Source organism: Drosophila tropicalis, unplaced genomic scaffold, assembly GCF_018151085.1.
Source record: "Drosophila tropicalis isolate 14030-0801.00 unplaced genomic scaffold, ASM1815108v1 contig_108, whole genome shotgun sequence".
NCBI classification, from domain to species: Eukaryota; Metazoa; Arthropoda; class Insecta; order Diptera; family Drosophilidae; genus Drosophila; species Drosophila tropicalis.
Window position 1 is genome coordinate 1104030 of NW_027172444.1, and position 21434 is coordinate 1125463.

The 21434-nt window shown below is 45.0% G+C and overlaps 1 protein-coding gene across 1 annotated transcript; it reads left to right on the plus strand.

Moving 5' to 3' along the window:
* The first annotated feature begins 14276 nt into the window (after positions 1–14276).
* On the plus strand, positions 14277–15221 carry LOC137572948 (uncharacterized). The gene has a single exon (XM_068284806.1). The coding sequence runs from the start codon at positions 14277–14279 to the stop codon at positions 15219–15221; it is 945 nt and encodes a 314-aa protein (XP_068140907.1).
* The last annotated feature ends 6213 nt before the right edge of the window (positions 15222–21434 follow it).

The window sequence follows — 21434 nt, forward strand, 5'->3', positions numbered from 1 at the left end:
CTGAGTGACCATGATGGATATTCTTTCTACCAGCCTGCCCTGTATTCGCTTGACTGTCGGTATTAGCACTTTGTGGCCTCCACACGATATCTCTGTGTTCATAATCCGGAGGAAATTCCAACCTAGTATCAACGCATCCATTCCTTCTGGCATGACCAGGAATGGCATGTGGATTTCCTTGTCCCCAAATCTCACGTATCCTGTCCATTGCTCTTCAATGTCTCGTACCTTTCCGTCTGCCATGTTTTTTTTTTTTTTTTTAATTCCATTTATTACTCATACATAACAACTTATTAACGTAACATATATAAAAAAGAATATAATAAACAATAAATTTTAAGCATCACAAATCAAGGAGAGAACAATACAATACACTCGTGGAGTTAGAGGGGGGAGGTGGATACGAATACAGGGTCAAACGGGACTACTTTTGGGTACTGCTTCGCAGGGCCCTGGGCGATCATTCCTCGTGCCTCTGACGCTCGAGCCTCCTGAGCTCCTTCATCACAACCGACGCGAAAGTACTGACGGCCTCCCAGGCTCGAGGATTAGCGACCATCAGCCTGGTCAAATTTTCCAGTGTTGCGCGATGCCCCATTGCGCACTCCATGGAGATTCTCGCCGCTTCAAATCTGGGACAATGCAGCAAAACATGCTCGGCGTCTTCGGGTATTCCGCTGCCGCACCAGGTGCATTCGTCCGAAGTTTCGTGGCCGAATCTCTTCAGATACGTCCTGAAGCAGCCGTGACCACTCAGCAGTTGAGTCAGGTAATAGTTTACCTCGCCGTGTTTGCGCAGGACCCACGCGCTAATGTCAGGGATGAGCGTGTGCGTCCACCTTCCCTTGGTCGAGGTGTCCCAGCGCTCTTGCCACCTCTGTATACTATGTTGCCGCGCTAGACTGCGTGTTTCTCCCGGTCCTACTGAGCTACCTCGTCTGGCCTTAGCGACTGCTTCGATGATCGCTGCCTGATCTTCGATCGGCATCATTCCTGCGATAACGAGCGCCGCGTCATCCGAGATCGTGCGGAATGCGCTGCAGACTCTTATCGCACTTAGCCGGTGGGTTGCTTCGAGTCCTCGTCGGTAGCTTTTCACTCTCATGCCGTCGATCCACGCTGGTACTGCGTAAAGCGCCGTCGATGTGGTGACGCTCGAGAGCAGTAGCCGTCGTCCCTGCCTCGGGCCGCGCGTGTTTAAGAGGATGCGCGATAAAGCGTGTGCGGATTTGGCTGCTTTTTCTCCAGCATGTTGCAGATGCTCCCTAAAACTGAGCCTTGTGTCCAGTAGAACGCCGAGATATTTGATAGCCCTCTTGGATTCAATCACAGCGCTGCCCACCCGTACTTTTGCGGATTCCACAGTCTTTCTGCTGCTGATAAGCACTGCCTCCGTCTTGTGAGCTGCCAACTGGAGGCCGGCGGCCTGGAGCCACTGCTCGACGCTTCTAATGGCGGCATTCGAGCGTTCCTCAACTTCCTTGACGGTCTTAGCGACCACGGCAAGGACTATGTCGTCCGCGAACCCTGTGATGTGGGTGCCAGGCGGAAACTGCAGGCGTAAGACTCCGTCGTACATTGTATTCCAGAGTAAAGGTCCCAGCACCGAGCCTTGGGGCACTCCTCCAGACACTGTCCGCACTACTGGGCCATCATTTGTGGTGTAGCAGATGGTCCTTCCTTGGAAATATTGTCGCACACAACTGAGGAGGTAGTGTGGGACTCCAAAATCGGCTAATGCGACTAGGATACGGCTCCATCTGGCCGAGTTGAAGGCGTTTTTTATGTCTAGGGTGGTTACCAGACAGTACTCTTTCGACCCCCCTTTCCATCTAGCACCGGCGATCGCGTCCGCCGCAATATTAACCACGCGTGCAATGGCATCAGTTGTGGACCTAGCCTTCCGGAAACCGAACTGCTGCTCCGCAAGTCCTCCGTTGGCTTGGATGGCTGAGCTAAGCCTTGCGCAAATTAGAGACTCTAGAACTTTACCTGCCGAGTCCAGGAGGCAGATCGGCCTGAATGAAGACGCATCGAGAGAAGTTTTCCCTGGTTTCGTAAGCAAGATTAGGTTCTGCTTTTTCCATCTGGATGGGAACGCGCCTTCCCTCATGCACTTGTTGTACAAGTCCACAAAGGACTCAGCCTGTAACGACACCGCGATCTTTAGTATTTGGTTAGTGATTCCGTCGGGGCCCGGAGCCTTCGCAGGTTTAAGATTCCGGACTATGTTGAGTACCTCGTCCACTGTGCATTCCTCTATTTGTGGGTGAAGCGGGGGGATGCAGGACAGGCAATTCGTCCACGATTTGAGGGAAGAGGGTGTCTACTATGCTCCTAACAGTCGGGGCGTCCTTTGGTGCCGGAGTCTTGTCTATATGCAAGCGCTTCACGACAGTCTGGTATGCCTTACCCCATGGGTCCTGCTCTGCGGAGTCGCATAGGGCCAGGAAGCACTCGCGTTTGCTGTCTTTGATCGCCTTTTTGAGAGCCTTGCAGCACTGCTTGTATTCCAGATATAGGTCTGGGAAGGCTAGCGTCCCTCTAGCACGCTGGTACATGCGCCTCGCGCGGAAGCATCTGCGGCGAACGTCGGCGATACTGTCATTCCACCAACAGACTGGTTTGTGGTGCCTTCTGTATGCCTTGCGCTGGGACATACTCTCATCACAGGCCCTCTCCAGTGTCGACATGAAAGAGTTCGCTGCCGTGTCTGCATCTCCTAGGCGTGCATCACGTAAACTCTCCAACACTCTGCTAAACGTGTACAAGTTTAAGGACTCAAACTTGTAGCTTTTCCCGGTGGGAGGCGTTCGCTCAGCTCGTGGCATGGTTGTCCCAACGGTGAAGACAATGGCCTCGTGGTCGCTACCGGTGTAGTGACGCCCAACTTCCCAATTCGACTGTGAAGCTATGGAGTCACTGGCGAACGTAAGGTCGACAATGGATCCTGCACCGGCTCTACTGAAAGTGAATCTTGAGCCGGAATTGAGCAGCGAGACACTGAGATTGCAGAAACACTCGAGCAAAAGGCGGCCCCGTGCGTCGGAGCGAGTACTACCCCATTCAGTTGCCCAAGCATTAAAGTCACCGCCAATGATGACACCTTGGCGGCCCCTGGCGTCGACAGAAATGGCGTCGATGGTACATCCAAACCTCTCTAGGGTGTAGCTGGGAGGCAGGTAGCAGCTATAGACCCAGTACCCTCCAATTTTTGCCCGGACGAAGCCCTCCATCTGGGCGACTTCCTCAATTGGGAGCCTGATAGTCCCGCAGGACCAAATAGCAGCCTTTCCGTTGATGTCGGATACCCAGTCGGCGTTCCTCTCCGTTCTATACGGCTCACTGACTAGGGCCAAGTCGTAGCCGCCTTCCCGAACCGTCTGATGGAGGAGATCCTGCGCGACGGCACAGTGATTAAGGTTCACTTGGATGAATTTTAGGCGCATCATTGATGGGCCCGTGGTTGCCTCTTTGTTCCATTAAGGGGGCACCGATGACTGCCCGCAAAGTGGTTCGTAGGCTGAAGGCCCTCCTCTTGGCACAGGAAGCAGGTGGGGTCTTTTAATCCACAGCTCGCGGCTTTGTGTCCTTCCGCTCCACACCTCAGGCAGCAGTTGGACCTATCCACTTGGCTGGGGCACTTCGCCGATATATGGCCAGCCCTGAGACAGCGGTAGCAACGCTTAGGCAGCTCGTCCAGCTCCTTTATACGGCAACAGGACCATCCAACACGGACTTTGCCTAATGCCAGTATCTTCTTCATCACCGTCTCAGCTGCACTTATGACTGCGACTTTGGACCCGGAGAGCCCGCGGCGTAGACTCCTGACAGTACAGCAGTCCTCGTCGACACTTGCTTGATTTGCCAGTGCGACAATAAGGTCGCGAGGCTCAGTCAATTCATCTAGTTCGCGAATAATTGCGTGTTTGGTTGGAGCAAGGACACGTACTCCGGCTGAATCCCCTAGGACGTGCTTCAGCTCGTCCTTCAGGAACTGCTTGTCCTCAGGGGCCCCCTTTAGCTCGAGTAACAACCCGTCTTTGACGGTGCGTCGAACCTTGACGACTTGCTCACATACGCGTTTGAGCTTATCATCACTGCGCCTCGTTACCATGGCCAAGACCTCGCTGTAGCTGCGGCCCGATGCTGGCTGGACCAAGAGAGCCTCCGGCTTGACTCTGCGAGGTACCCCAGATTTGTGACGGGACGCCCGCGATGACGCACCGACCCGCAGCCACGTACTGGTGTCCTTCTGGGCAGGGTCGTGGGGTTGCTCCTCTCGCTTATCAGCAGGCTGCTGTGCAGACTTCTTTTTTGCATCTTTGATGACCCTTACTCTGGGTGACACTTGCGTCGGCTTGTCCTGTTTAAGTGGAGGGACTGCCTCTTCCGTTTGCTGGTAGCGACTCACGCGCTTGGGAGGCGGTCTACTACAGGATACGCACCTCGGCTCTGTTGTGGCAGGGAGTTCTCGCCCGTGGAACATCGCACTGACAACCACGACTAGTTCTTGCAGTCTGGCGACCTTTTCCCTAAAAGTGTTTGTGATGCTGCGGTTTATTTTGCCGCTAGCATCTTTCTCCTTGGAGTAGTGGACAGCAATTGAGTCCAGGAGGATACTCATTTCGTCCAGTGCCTTGACCTTTGGCTGTACCTTCGATTTTTTTGGGGGTACGTTACCGCCGCTGTTAGGACCATGCGTTGGGGAGTCTCTAGTTCGCTTCGGGGTCGCGTCTTGACCAGTCGCCACCGACAGCGCCACATTTTGAGCCACGAGACTTAAGGCAGCCTGCTGTTCTGGCGCTTGCCCTGTTGGCGGAGGCGTCCGCTCTACTGGCATTCCCTCGGCGGGCAAGTATTTCCCCCTGCCTAGCGATGGGAGTTATACCGCTCCGACTCGGGAACTTCTTCCTGGATCTTTATTTATTTAAAAAAAAAAAATAAAATAAATAAGAGACCAAAAACAACCAAAAGGGAAAAAAAAAATATATTTAATTTCCAGATGCTTCCAGCGGATTTGAGCCTTGGCCTACCGGTGCCGGCAACAGCAAGCAACAACAAAAAAGAATATATGTATATGTGTATAGTATAGTGGGGGGGAGAATTCCATTGGGTGACAATTGAATAGCTAGTTGTTATTGTTGTTATATATAAATAAATTTGTTTTGTTGTATTTATTTTATTTTATTATATTTTGTTCCAATTGCAAATAACAAATAATCCAAGAAATTCACGAATCCCCAGCGCGGAGTTGAACCAGCGACCCATGCGCCAGCGACTTGCGCGACTCGTACAACGCCACCGAGCAGATGTGTAGCTTGGTGCTGGAACTCAGCTATGTTTCGAGCGGGTTCGAGTATCGGATTAAGTGCAATGCAGAATCGAAAGTGCCCAACTGTTAACAGTTTACAGAGTGCACAGTTAACAGAGGCAGATCGTGTGGTAAAAGGCGTGCTGTTAGCGCAGTGGGCGCTGTTAACGGCTAGTTAACTACTGATCTGGCAAACCTGGTATCAGCTGATGGTTCTATCCCGCAGGAACGAATTTGTGTGGGCAAAGAGGAACAAAAGCGGGAACCGAAAGAAATGTCAAACCCGACACACACCAACACTGACGCATCCACAAGTAACGGGACGAGGCAGAGCAGCTCCCACCCCCTGGTCACCCAAGGAAAGTGCAGGCTCATGGGCCGGTGCACGCAGCAGGCCCTGGTCACCGGGTGTTCGACGACCGCCGGACGAGATTTGGATTCTGGCGAGTAGACACTTAACGCGGGCACTTGCACCACCAACTCAAGCCTTTTATTCACAGGTAGAAACACAATATAGATGAATAATTGGGAGCGGAGACGAAGACGCGTCCGCACTGTAAACAATATTCTGATATTATCCGTCTGCCATGTATACCTGTTTGTGTGTGTTCTCCCATTTTCCCTTATTCCTCACTGTTTCCAACATCTGCTTGCTGATGAAACTACTCGTGGCTCCGGAGTCAATTGTCGCTTTCATCTGGACTCCTGCTACTTCGATGATTGCCGACAATTGATCCTCTTCCTCTATTAGTTGGCCTATTAGTGCTGAGGAGCTTGTTGGCTGGGTTCCTGCTCGCCCCTGATAGGCTGGAACCGCCTTTCGTTTCCCGAAGTCCAACAACATTCTTTTGTTCGTTTTCCCATCCTTCCACACTGCCAACAGAAAATGAGTCTCTGATTGTTGCACTCCCTTGCCCAGTGTCCGGCTCCTCCGCATCTGCGGCATGCCTGGTTTGGGTTCAAAACTTTCCATCTTGGATGTTTTTGTTTTCTTGGCTTGGTCTTGAGTTGTTCTCCATGCCGTTGTCTTGGCATCTCCGGCACTGTGTGACTGCTGGCCCGTAATTATTTTCTCCTCTGTGGCTTGATTGGTTGTTGTGTGTTCTTTGAGCATTATTTGGGCGATGGAAATCTGCTCGTTCTTGTTCAAGCATCTCATGTTCATCTGCCAACTGCATCAGCTCCTCTAGGTTTCTGACTCTGTGCGGCCGAACGAATATCTTCAAATCTGGAGTGCAATTTTCTAATATAACCTCCAATTGTTCGTACTCTGGTATTTTGAGGGGTCTCATCATTGTTTGCATGTCGATCATATAATCCTTAAAATACTCGTTTCTGTTTTGTTTGCGATTTTTCACTTGGTCCGCCAATTTGTTGAAGAATCCTCTTGGCAGGAAGTATTTCTTGAAGCCCTCAACGAACTCCTTCCACGATCGCCACTGCTTGTTGTTTGCGACGTACCACTTGAGTGCTTTGTCTTTCAGTAGTTCTGGCATTGCTCTTGGGATCATGTCCAGCTCGATGCCATACATGTCTGCTGACCACTCGATCTGTTCTATGAACTCTAGTGGTCTGGAATTGCCGTCGAACCTGAATGTCCATTCCCTCACTTGTTTTGCCACCTTGGCGTATTCAGTGGTCCTGTTTGTTGCCTGTGGTACCGTTTTCTTGGGGTCTATCGTTTGTCTCCTTATGTCCCTCTTTGTTTCTGTGCTATCTAGGGCTCCTTCGCTTCCCCATCTTGGTGGTAAATATGGTGGGATTGCTAGTGTGGCGATGTTTATTTTCTGGAATTCCTCAGCCTCACTTTCGCATGTTTTTGATGTGCTTGCTATTGTTTTCATTTTTATATTTTTCGCGTACTTTGTTTCCAATCTATTTATTTCCTCCTTCCAGTCTGGGTCCGTTTCATTCCTTTCTACCCATTCGCCTAGCTGCTTCCTCATTTCCTCCACTGTACCGGTCATCTCGATCCCGATCCTTTGGCCTGTCTGTAACAGATCCTCCTTCTTCATGTGGTAAATCCATCCTTTCCCCATTTTGAATGTTTTCTTTACAATTTTACACTTTTGTTTTGTTAAAATTTCACCAGTATAGCACGTTGGGCGCCAGTTGTAACGATCCTTTTTCGTCCTTTGGGATATCTACAATATCTCTTGGGCTAGGTTCGGCACAACAAATTTATTTTGTGCCCCGGTGAAATCAAAACACACTCGATTTTAAGTGCCGATGTTAATTGTACGTTTATTCAAATCGTTAATGGAGTTGGTTGGATATGACGGTTTCTCGATGGTAGTGCTGGGCTCGGATAGCGTTGGTGAGTTACTTTGAGTCCCTCGTTGTCCTGTCTGTGTCTTCCTCTTGTTTCTGTAGCCGTTGCTGGCTACTGCCTCGATCCGTACAATGTGCTTGATTTGCGATACACCTCTGCACCCCTTCCGCTAAATTTGTTGAGATTCCTTTGTTTCTCTCAACTTTACTTTGGCTTGGGTACGGTGCTTGGTATCCTTGTCTAAGGACTTGTTATACTTGAATGAAGCTGCACAGGTTACTCGTAAGGCCTGTATAGTTCTTAATTTTGCTGTTGTTTCTTGTGTTTCCTTGATAAGTTTCTTAAGGTTACTCGTAAGGCCTTAATTACTTATTACTTGATCACGACTTGTCGACTTGATGATTTGATTGACAGCCGTTGCCTTTATATAGGCAGATCCCATGGCCTCAGGAACACATTGGTGTGGTACCGCTATACAGCTGGTACATTTCCATCGGCCCTCTGCTTTCACCCACGCATCCATTTGTTGCTATGCGTGGTGAAAGTCCCGTAAATCCTTGGCGCATATAACTACTTTCTTTGTGGCTGAGCGCCCATTTACGCCTTGTCCTTGTCTTTCTTGTTTGTACATCTTGACTTGCATCACTTTCTCGCATTGGCGTCGCCTTTCTATTGGCCGCCCTCCGTATCCCGTGACTCTCTCTGCTTTCTCTGCCAACGCTGCCGTCGCCCGTCGCTCCCTTTGATCCACTCGTCATACCCAAATTCACCCACATTTACTCAATATTATCATCTACATACATATATGCTAATTGTATTAACTAAATTAATGTTTAAACATAATTAGCTTGATTACTTTAATATATAACATTGTTTAATTCCCCACGCAAAACGCTTTCATGTGCATCTCGTATCTATTAGATAGAGGGCTTCCCCATGGCTCATCCCTCCCCCTTCGGCTTGCATATTCCCCTCACAAATCCACAAACCATTTTCGTTTTACAATTTCTTTGCTCTCCCCCCTACTCCCCGTTTCATAAGCATAGCCCTCACTTGGTTTCATTTCGGTACCAAGCATTCCCCGCACCCGTCTTTCGGGCTTGCTTGGCCCTCACTTTCGTTTTCTCTCGCTCACGAAATTCTTTTGGCGCTTGCAATTTACCGCTTTCGCTCTCATGAGCGTGACGTATGCATAGCGCGGCCCATTGGCCACCGGTATTCTCTCTCGCCGCCTCACGCATAGTGTACGTGTGACCCATATGTATGCTAATGCATGCATTTATTTGCCTCTCCATGCTCTTAATTTGTCAAATGAGGCCAATGCCCCCTTTTCACATGCAATTGTGTCTTCAAGCCCGGCTTCATTTACTCTTATACAGCCACTCATATTTGTTATGCTTCCCACGCATCTTCCCGCTTGTACGAAATCACCAAACGGTTGCATGGGGTTCGATTCGGTTCGATCGAGCCACGTTGGACTTGGCTGCCCGTCGCCTGTGCATGTATAATTGTTTTTTGTTATGCCTCCCACGCATCTTCCCGCTTGTACGAAATCGCCAGCGGTTGCGTGGGGTTCGATCGGCCATGTTCGGCCGGCCTCGCTAGGTTTGCTCATTCACACCCGATTTCACTCTTATATGACCAATTCTTATACTGTGTATTTGGTTTGTGTCTTGGCTGTGTTTGTATTTTTGTAGATTGTTTGTTGTAGCTTGTTTGTTGTGGGGGACATTATTCTTGTCTATATAATGTTCCTCACACCACTAATCAGATTTTATCGACAAACTCTTCAAGTAAGGATTCAATAATTTCTATAATTGCAAATAATCTTCTTCAAAATATGGAAGCACTGACCAAAACATTAGTGTCAAATGTGGGCTTCGACGCTTGCCTTTATTTGGACCCCAGATTTCATCATATTATAGACAATTCACAAAAAAAAAAGAGCAATTGATTTTTTAAAGACTTTGTGGGAAAAAATTAAAATTTTCGGTCCCAATCCCAGTATGACACATACAACTAATTCATTGGATACGGACTCTGGACACACCAAAGATAATAATTTCGAGCTATTAGACGATTTTTTAAGTGCTAGTATGGTTGTTCCAAATGAGTCAACTAATGTCTATGCAAAGATTGAAACATTAAAGTTACCAGTGATGAAAGCGAATACTGATGTTTTATGTTTCTGGAAATACAAAAAGACAACCGATCCCGAACTTTATGCCCTAAGCAAAGTATGTTTTGCTATACCGCCAACTCAAGTAAGTATTTGTGTTTTAATAAATACAAAATAAAGATAAAAACAATATATGTATATGTACATTTCTTTACACTTGCAGGTTACAATAGAGAGAGCGTTTTCCTCGTTAAAACTGGTGCTGTCCGATAATCGAAATCGATTAAGTCATGAGACTTTGGAGAACATACTTTTAGTTAGGCTTAATTCGAATCATTTAGATAGTGCTATCGATAATTTAAGTTTATTTGAAAATGAAGATTAGTAGATGTTTATGTAGTAAAAGTTCGTCATAAGCTTTAATTTCTAATTTCGTGACTGAAATAGTTTTTGTTTTATTTTTTTTAATGTCTTTATTTGAAAATGAATATAAATAAACATTTCTAAGTTCATTATAATTTCTAATTTAGTAACTGAATAAAATGTTTTTTATTATTTGATTTCTGTAACTTCACAATTTGTGCCTACGTTAATATAACATCGACCAAAAATTGCAGTAAAAACAAACACACAAAAGATCTGCTGCTGCTCATATCGCTCTCGCACATTTGTTTTGCTCTCATCTCGCTCTGATATCATCTCGCTATGTTCTCATCCGGCTCTGTTCTCATCTTGCTATGATTTCATCTGCTCTCTGTTTTCAGCTATCGCTACGGCAGAGCGTAGCGCATCATTTGTTTTTGTGCTACTTGCTACAGCTGTACTTTTTGACGCGACAAAACTGAGAGCATAGCAGAGCACAAACTTTTTGTTGTTAGGCTACGGCTCTCGTCAAAAATAAGAGCGGTAGCGAGAGCATAGCACAATTTTTATAGCTATTGCTGCTACAGAGTAGTTTTTGCAAACGCTGGTTTTGGTATCAAACGAAAGAGAAAAATTCCACGAGCACGACCTCAGGTGCGCCTTGGCGATTTATTTCGTAGTTTTTGAGTAATTAACAAAAGACAATTAATATTTTTAGCGGGACTATAGCTAAAAGTAGCTTTTTCCGGCTAAAAAAAAAGCTGTTCAATTTTGAGATGGTGTTGCCGAATGCCGAATTTTGGATACTCGAATACGCGGGCTTTTTGAATCTTTTGTTAGCACTATTCTCAACAAACGAAAATATTGTTGAGTTTACAATATTTCTTGATTTTATAGAACAAATATAGTTTAGAATACAATATTCGGCTGCCAGAGCAGCCAAATATTCCTCGACTTTAAAAATTAGATTAAAATATTTGGCTACCAGGGCGGTCAAACAGCGCGCCAAGTAAAAAATAGCGTTTGACAACACTGAAATCTAGCTTTACCCGATTTTTCCACTTTTAAACACTGAAATCTCGAGTAGTAACAGTAAACATTTACCCAAATATAGTTTAGAATACAATATTCGGCTGCCAGAGCAGCCGAATATTCCTCGACTTTTGAGTTTAGATTAAAATATTTGGCTACCAGGGCAGTCAAACAGCGCGCCAAATAAAAAATAGCGTTTGACAACACTGAAATCTAGCTTTACCCGATTTTTCCAAATTATAGGTATATGAGTACATGTATGTACATGCCTCCAGCATCCGTACCCATACTCACATACATATAATTGTTGCCATTGATTCTCCTAATCCAAGTAAAAATTACTTTCACGCAAATTTTTCCTCCTCAAAGGAGAGAAAATTTTGGTCCCCAAATTTTCATACATATGTATATATGTGTCCAGTACATAAGGCGCCATATTGGTTCGCCCACTTCAAGTTTTTTTTTCTCGCACTTTGGCATATATTGGCCAAGTATGTATGTACATATATAAGGCGCCATATTTTATTTGCCTATTTCCAATATATATTTTTTCGCAATTTCAAAAAAATATTAACACATATGTATGTATGTATGCAGTGAATCAAACCTACGAAATTAAAAGTGATCTCCTACATATAAAATATATACATATGTACATACATATATGCAAGCAGAGTGTGTGAATGTGACAAAAAATTACAAATTTATCCAGTGCTACATTAAATCCAAAAATAAAGGTTTTGTGCAAATACAGTCCACTCCTGGGAAAAGTGTGCGCGCAGTGAAAGGTGGTTCCAACGAAGAGAAGAAAATTTTTAATACAACTAATAAAGATTTAAAAAAAAAAAAAACGAAAGTGAACCACCCTCTCACGTATAAAAGCCACACTGGGGCATATCGGTTAGACACAGCAAAAGAATATATGTATAAAAAAAAAAAAAATTAATTTATATATTTATATAAAGAAATCCGAACCATTCACACCTCTGCATATCGCCATTCCATATTGTCATATTTAAAAAAAAAAAAAAACAAATTTTAAATACATATATGTATGTATATATACTCCAACATTTTACATATCCATACACATACATACATATATATACATATTTTTCCATACATAAAATTTTACATATATATATTCATATCCATATACATATGTATATGTACATATTTTTTTCCATACATAAAATTTTACATATTGATACTCATATACATATCCATACATATGTATATTCCACAAAAAATTTCTAATTTTTTCGCACACAAATATATTTTTCCATCACCGCGAACAAAATCCCGCTACCCCTTGCAGCCTATATACATACATACATACGTGCATACATAAGTACCGCTTAACTGTAGTATACCAGCACAGCTGCAAGCTCATGTGCCAAAGACTTGCACAAAGCAAACGACCAAAAGTAGCTGTGCTGTATACCCTAGGTTGGCAGGCACTTTGTGGGGTATATATGTTGAAGGGTCACGTTGAGGAAAAATCGAATAATATTTAATTATTAAAAATTTGTGTTCCGCGCTTTTGTTTATTCTGTTTCCACGCGTTTCAAGTCGTATCTTTGGTTCTATTTCAATTCCAAAGTATTCCCACGCGTTCCAAGTCGTATCTTTGGAGTTAGATTCCAATTCCAAAGTGTTTCCACGCGTTTTCAAGTCGCATCTTTGGAGTTATAATTCAAATCCAAAGTATTCCCACGCGTTCCAAGGCGTATCTTTGGAGTTAGATTCCAATCCCAAAGTGTTTCCACTCGTTTCAAGTCGTATCTTTGGTTCTATTTCAATTCCAAAGTGTTTCCACCCGTTCCAAGTCGCATCTTTGTAGTTATATTTGAATTCCAAGGTGTTCCAAGCCGCTCCTAGGGTTTTTTGGCAGTGTTCCAAGTCATTTCAAATGTACCAGCTCGTTTCCTGGATTTTCAATATATTTCAAGGCGTTTCAAAGCCGTTCTTTAAGTAGTTTGGTAGTGTTCCAGTTTTTCCCAAACGTTCCAGTTGGTCTTTTTGGCTAATTTTCAAGCCGTGCCAAACCAGCTCACCACTTTATAACCGCCACTCGCTGGGGTTATGAGCACGAGCCCGTCAAAGGACGAGAAGGCAGCTGAGAACACTGCAGCCCCGAGCAAATCCTCAATTGCTGCTCCAGGTCAGCGCCAGAGGAGTACCAGCCCAACTACTCCTCTCTTCCGAGCATTTCAGACCCTCTCTAGTCCATTAACTCTCACGTCCGCACCATCGAGCACGACCTTTCAGCAAGCCACGTCAGAGCCACGACGAGCAAGCCAAAAAGAGGTCAAATCATTGGTACCACTTCCACAGATTTTGGTAACCGCCCCAAGAGTCACTCGGTCCGAAACCAAAAGGGTTTTAGCTGCTTCCACCATGGCTTTGAAGAAGTTTATTTCCATTTGCGATAAACTAATTCAGTTTGAAGTCGACACCCACGTCATTTCACTGTCCGACGTCAGCGTATTTACGCTTCAAGTCCGTCGTGATCGAGTTCAAGCGTTGTGGGAGAAGGTCGAGCAGGAATATGAGAAATGCGAGGCACTCCCAGATAGTTAAGACGATAACTCTGAAGATTTAGCCATCCAAGCTTAATATGACAAATGCTATCAAGTTTACGAGCGATGCACGGCTCGATTAAACGAGCTTATCCATGAAGGGTCTGCTCCTACTCCTCCGAACCTACAAATGATGGTTTTGAAACGGCATGGAATGCACTCAAACAGCGTTTCGAAAATAAGCGACTTATCGTGAACAGCCAATTCCGAGCACTTCTTGACCTGCCTCAAATTTCCCATGAGTCCGGAAAAGCATTACAGGATCATCAGAATGTTCTGCAGGCATCCATTCGCGCTTTTGAGCACTGTGGCCTGCCAGTAACCACTTGGGGAGGCATGTTCGTATTTTATTGTTCCATCAAATTGCCAAAGAATACCCTTTCATTATGGGAACAATCTCTGGGAGACAAGACTGCCTTTCCAAAGTGGCAAATGATGGACGATTTCCTCAACTGCAATGGCTATTTCGGTTCCCACACCGAAACCTCCACGAAATCCGCTTCCAGCCACCCGAAAGGCTAATACATTTGAAGCCAAGGTGACCACCAAAACAAAATCTTGTGATCTCTGTATGAAGGATGACGCTTCCTTCAGATGACGGTGCCAGAGAGGGTGGCATACATAAAGAAAAAGTCCCTTTGTCTGAACTGTTTCGCAAGAGGACATCAAGTAAAAGATTGTCCGAGTCAGCACAATTGCTTCACGTGCAAGGGGCGTCACAATACGCTCTTGCACAAGGACGCCCGACCGGAGAATAATCCAACGCCGGTCCCAGCTCAGCCCAGTTCGCACAATATTGTCCGGACTTACTTTACCTCTGAGGCAAGGTCCTCGCGAGATAAGTTGCTAGGTACAGCCATCGTGAACTTTTGGCACAAGGGCACTACTTATGCTTCACGGGCGCTATTAGACCCGGCTTCGGAAGCCAATTTCATATCCGAAAGAATGTTCCGACTCATGAAGTTACCATTCCAAACTGTCAGGGCCGAAGTGACAGGCATTAACGGAAAGGTCAATAGAATCTTGAAGGTCTGTCACATAAGCATTCGGTCATCGCATGGACCTCCAGTCCAGATAGAGATAGAAGCTTTTGTCTTGTCCCAAGTTGCTGATGATTTGCCGTCATGTACGATAGCCCAAGCCACACTGGAAGGAATGCCCAATATTCTTCTAGCCGACCCCTCCTTCGGATTAAAGGCAAAGATCGATCTACTTCTTGGCATTGATGTCATACCAGCGGTGACTCTTTCCGGCATCCAGACCGAAGTGTGCGGATCTTTAATGGCTCAAGAGACGAGATTCGGTTGGGTCATTTCAGGCCCGTTGCAAGGGGTCCCCGTTAGTTCATGTGCCGCGTTCACCACGAGGGTCGCTGTTAGCAGAGAGGAGGGACTTGAAACTCTTCTCACAAGGTTTTGGGAGGTGGAGGATCTACCGGGCAAACCGGTAGAAGATTCTGACTCTGTTTGCGAGGTCAATTTCCAGAAGACCACAAGAAGAGATGTTTCGGGGAGATATACGGTCTCACTTCCGTTTTGAGATCCAACCAACATCAACCTTGGTCATTCCAGACCAGGGGCATTGGCTCAGTTCCTAAAAAACCGGCTCCTTAAAAATATTCCGGCAAAAACTGAGTATGACGCCGTCATCCAAGAATATTTGGACTTGGGCCACATGCGTCAGGTTCCATTTGACGGCACTAATAACAATTTTTATTTGCCACACCATGCGGTTTTCAAGCCCGACAGCACCACAACAAAGGTACGGGTAGTCTTTAACGCCTCTAGCAAGTCCACCAACGAAGTAAGTCTCAACGACGTACTTTACCCTGGTCCGGTACTTCAGTCCGATCTCACTACTCAGATTCTGAAGTGGCGTTTTTTCCGAGTAGTTTTCAATGCCGACATCACAAAAATGTACCGCCAAATTATGGTCGATCCAATCCATACGCCTTTTTAGAGGATCCTGTTCCGAAATAAAGAGAGGCAACTTGGTGATTACGAGCTGAATACCGTCACGTTTGGCATTAACTGTGCTCCGTTCTTAGCCATCCGAGTACTTCAGCAACTCGCAAGTGATGTACAATCCAAATTTCCTTTGGCTAGCGATATTATCAAGTCCTATATGTATGTCGATGATGTCCTGGCAGGGGCTCATAATGAAGCAACGGCAATCGCAATGGTCAATGAACTTCAAGACGCTCTTGGTTCAGCTGGCTTTCCTTTGCGCAAGTGGACATCGAATGTGAAGAGCGTGCTCAGTTGCATTCCAAAGAGTCATTTATTGAATGCTGATTTCCTCGATATCGAAGAGGCTAGCACAGCGAAAACACTGGGAATCCGATGGAAAGCGACTACGGATGAGTTTTATTTTGTCATCTCACCCCAAGATGTCAAGTCAGCTTATACTAAGCGAGAAGTCCTCGGGCAGATCGCCAAGTTATTCGATCCCGCTGGCTGGCTGGCTCCCTTTGTGATTCAAGCCAAGGTGTTTATGCAAGAGCTTTGGCTACAAGAGCTAGGGTGGGATGATCAATTGCCCAGTGAACTCCATCACAGGTGGCAGGATTTTACAAAGAGCTACTCCTTCCTTGACCAGATCCGAATTCCACGATGGGTTCTTCATGACCCGAATTCCGACATCCAATTCCATTGTTTTTGCGATGCGTCACAGCGGGCTTATGGTGCCGCAATTTACGTGCGCGTTAGCAATGACCAAGGCATATCATGCTGCCTTCTTGCAGCGAAATCTAGAGTAGCCCCGGTTAAAACGGTTTCCTTGCCCCGCCTTGAATTATGCGGAGCCACACTTTTAGCTGAACTGGCAGCTGCAGTTCTTCCGCAACTTCCAGTTGATAACGCGGAGGCTTTTTATTGATCAGATTCCACCGTCGTACTGTCGTGGTTAAATAAGCCACCCTGCACATGGACAACGTTTGTCGCAAATCGGGTAGCAAAAATTGTGACGGCAACAAATGACGCCCCATGGAATCACGTTCGTTCAGAGGACAATCCAGACAATCCGTCGAACTGCTTACCGCTCGCGGTATTGTGAAGCGTCCCGTCGAAAAGTTGATCTTTCTTCCTCCAGAAAAAAGAATTCAAACCCATTACGTAAAACTACAGTAGCGTCCAGCACTTGGTCCTTCCTCCCAATTAAGAAGGGCCGAGCTGCCAGTAGTAATATGTGTATTCTATCGTCCTACATTAATCCGCTTTTTCACTATCTGTCCCAGCAGCTTCCTGAACCAATCTATATCCCATTTCCATGGCTCCGAGACCACTTTCAGTACAGGCATCGAAGGAGGAGCGCAGATGTTCGCGAGAAACTGAGTCCTTCCGTTGCCGAGTCTGTCGCGGAATCCATCCTCTGAAGCGATGCCGTCGCTTCCTGCGGCTGAACGTGGAGAAGAGGATGAGGGCAGTGCTTGCAAACAAGTACTGCGCCAACTGCCTGGCCCACCAACACTCCGGAGGAAGCTGCTTGAGCGGTGATAGGTGCCGAATATGCAAGGAGAACCACCACACGCTACTCCACTTCCACGAGGAGCCACGTCGACGTACTCCATGCTCCGTCGTACGCCGAGCCACCCCTGAGTCCTCCAGACGAAGGGTCGCACCAACGCACACTGGTTGCGCTTATATGGGGCTGGTGGCCAAAAATACTTCCCGTAAAGATAGAGAGCTGAAATTTTTTTCTGGGTATTAGAGATGAATTTAGATAGCATACAGTAAATATTTGTGAAAAAGAAACTCCCCGACCCAGGCTTGATTCTTTGGCAGATTTCTTTGACCTGTTATAAAAGGGTCTGATTTCAAAAGAAGCATTTTAATTAAATCTGTAGTTGTCAGTATACGAGACATCTTCCTAGTATGCTGCAGCCGGCACTTTTTTATTTCTTTGTTGTTTGACTCTGCAGCTTCCTCTGAGAGCTCTCCAATCGAAACCAAAGCGTGCTCTATAACCTTTGGTGCATGAATTAAAATTTTATGCACTGTTGCTGGAAGGTAGTACCACGGATACATTTCAATTAATTTATTCGCTGTATCTAGTGCGAATTTTTTTATATTTATTTTGTATCCTGATGCTAAGGCTTGCAGTATCGTAGCGCATCGGGCAATAACTTCTTCATCAATGCCTGTAATCTGAGATGCTAAGCTTGGGTTACTGAAAAATTTCCTGGCAGTATTGCCATCGTTGGAGTTTCCTCTACCTCCATCCTTTGGCGTATCGACCAGTAACCCCATTTTTTCTCGAAACTCCGCTTGAATTTGATGTTTTTTCTTTGATACAATAGACTTGAGTTCTCCCGATCGTACTTGCCAAAGCTTTACATCCAGCTTGTACGAAATGTGCAAGAAATATTCGAAGAACCGGATATATGAATGAAGTGGTGATAGCCCGAATTCAAAATACTTTTCTTGCACATCTCTTCCAACACATTCTTCAATATTATTCATTTCTGTGGGCTTTGCTCCACATATAAAGCATTTCATCGAGGACGTGTTGCTTAACGCGTTGCAAACTTTACCATCCACCATGGTTAATTGAAGGGCGTGCTTTATAGAAAATGTTGTATTGCAAATTGTATGCTCTGTTGTCTTCAAGTTAGCTATTTTCTCCTTGAAGTAGAACTCTTCTTCGACGGAAAGTGCAGCGGTCTCCTTTTTAAATTGAAGCCTGAGTGGCCTACAATATCGGGTAGACGATGGCCTGGGATTTTTCCATATTACTTTAGAGTCGGTTACAAGCTGAAGTGGGACGTACGATGTGACAAATAAACTTTTCTCGTCATTAATACCATTGAAAAAGTTTGTTTTTATTCGCTGTGGCCCGGCTGCCATCGAATCCCCATTTTCCAATTAATGTTAAAGTTTTTTCAGTTTCATCCAAACGTTCTTCAATTAAATTCTTTTGTAGCTCTAAAATACTTGAAGCCGTGTTGTCTAAAAGACTTTGTAGTTCCACTTTTGCATATGTTTCGTCTACAACAATATTGTTTGGATATCTCAATGTTTTGAACTTAAGAATTTTTTCGTAACTTGGCAATAAGTTATAGGAAACTTCTGAATTTATAAATGATCTAATGACCAAGTATTGGTGTTTGGACAACCCAATGTCGACGACAAGCGACAAGACCTTTTCAATATTCATTTCAGTTGCATTAAGGCTTGACTGAGAATCAGATGAGCGCAAAACAGAAGCTGCAGACTCATCATGCTTTTGTAGTAGGGCTATTCGGCGACGTTTCGTCCTTTTTGAGGACTCAACAAAATCCATTTTGGGCCGTCCACGACAAGAACTCAGATCAATTTGTTGAGCACTACCAGTAGGCTTCAGGACGATAAAAACTTTAGTTTTTAGTCATTCAGATTGGTATTGTACAACTAAACTTTTAATTCTTTTGTACTGAATCCAGAAGGCATCTATCTTTTTGCAAATGTACTGAATACATTTCTTCAGGTCAATCGTATTGACTTCGTAACCTTTGCTTTTTATGTTTAGTGCCAGCAAATTATTTATGCCTTGCATTTTTTCGGCATTCGTGCCTTTTTCTTTGCACCAAAGATCAAAAATGTGGATGCGTGAAAACACACAGTTATAAGATGCTCCTATACAATCAAAATAAAATGTGCAAAGCAAACATAAATTATTACAGTAAATTGAATGTAAGAAAAGGTACAAAACAAACGACGAAAACGAAAACGAAACCAACAACACAAAGATCAACTGATAACGGTGGATATTTGTCCTATGAAAATAAATAAGACCACTTTAGTTTATTTATGAATATGAGCTAATTAGCAACTTTTAGCAACTAAACTTTTCATGATTATTACCTTAAAACATTGACAAATACAGTGATGGCACTTTCAATGGGGGCAACACAACTAAAACTTTTAGTAAACATAAAAAAGACGTACACAAAATACACAAAAAAGGTTAAGACGTTCAAAATCACACAAAAATGTTTGAATTGATCAAATTAATCTTTAAATAAACATTTATTAAAGTAAATACCTTCAATTACAAAACCCATTTTAAATTATTAATATCGGACCACTTTGTCAAACGTTTGATCACTTTGAAGTACGAATTTGCAATGACAAAGTACATACAAAGCTCAGACGGGCTGCAAAAATGTACACAAGTTCATTCTTTCAATGCTATTTTTAGAAAGTTCCGTTAGATTTGCGGAAAACCCGGTTTGGCGTTTTGAAGATTGAACATTTTAGTGTCAATTTGTGTTCGTTTTGTCCAAGTATTTTGTGATGATATTTTTGATTTTTGGCCTATGGACGCAACCAGTGTGCAACGCCAGCCGCCGATCCAAAACTGACCTTGACCACACTGCTGTAGCACCGCAATCCGCATCTGATGCCCACGGCGATGGTGCGTCTTGAGACGGGGGAAAACCTTCGACGTGAAGGCCCTGGTGGACCCTTGTTCTGCGGTATCGTCGATGGCGACGTCACTGCCCACGGCCTTTAAGTTGACAGCCGTCAATATAGGGGCAGAGAAAGCGGTGGCAGCAGTGGTCCGGTCCCCAATCAGTGAAGGATGGCGATTGGAGGCGATCCTGAAGGTGGTCGATGGCTTGTGTTGCCGCACTCCAAGCGCTCCGGTGGACCCGCAGATCGCCAAAAAGTTCGAGGGCATCGTCCTGGCGGATGATACGTTCTACCGACCGTCGTCAGTGTCTTTGGTCCTGGGCGCGGATGTGATCACGGAGGTCATGTTGGAGGGGAGTCTACACGGGGTTGGCGGGCGGCCAATTACGATGCGCACAGTCTTTGGCTGGACCCTGTCCAGAGCGTGCCATTAGACAGCCTGGGTCTTGCACTCCTGCAAGGGGGGAGCATGTTTATGCCCAACCGGGCAACACAAGGGTTAAAGGAGGCGGAAGCTTTCACCTCGCGCCGCTCTCCCGATGATGCCCATCGCTCTCCCCACAAAAGAACTCCCCACACTTCGCTCCAAGCGGGGCTTGGTGCCCTGCTCTTAAGTAAGCTAGAGTTAGTTGAATTATATACCTGAATATACATACATACAAGTGAAGTGAAATTTCTCTGCGTGTCAACACTTTACTGGGAGAAAAAGAGGAAAAAGGGAAAATTCATCTAGCTGCCCCAAACCAGAAGAAAGTTCGACCCCCTACACAAACACTCTCTTTTGCCAGCCTTTGCGTTAACAACAACTATGTATCACACGAATAACCTTATCTCTCAATTCGGAAAAATAGTATGATTTCTCGATCAAATCTTGCGTTTTCTTGACGGAAAAATGACCCTGGGTATGCGCAAGTCTAATAATCTCATGTTCCATTGCCGAAGGCACTACAATCAATTCACAATTAGGGTCTTTAAAGAGAATCTCGTTATCTATATAGAAGTCTTTATAACTTTCTTTATCGACTAGAGTCCTTACTGCCTTGGTCCACTCATCTTGCAATTGAGCTTCTTTTAATCGATGTTTAATAGTGTCCTCAACAAGCATAAAACATGCAAAACGACTCAACGCATCGACGTGCCTCATTTGAGTACCTGATCGATGTACAATAACATAATCAAAATCTTGAAAATACATAGCCCAACGAGCCACTCTCAAAGGAACATCTTTCTTTTTCATGGTCATAGCGAATGCGTTACAATCAGTAACTATGGTGAATCGAGATCCTAGGACATAAACACGCCATTTGGTTAGTGCTCCAATTATAGCAAGCACTTAGAGTTCGTAAGAATGATACCTTTC

Coding starts and splice junctions, on each gene's coding strand:
- LOC137572948 (XM_068284806.1), top strand. CDS start 14,277: ATGACGGTGCCAGAGAGGGTGGCATACATAAAGAAAAAGTCCCTTTGT.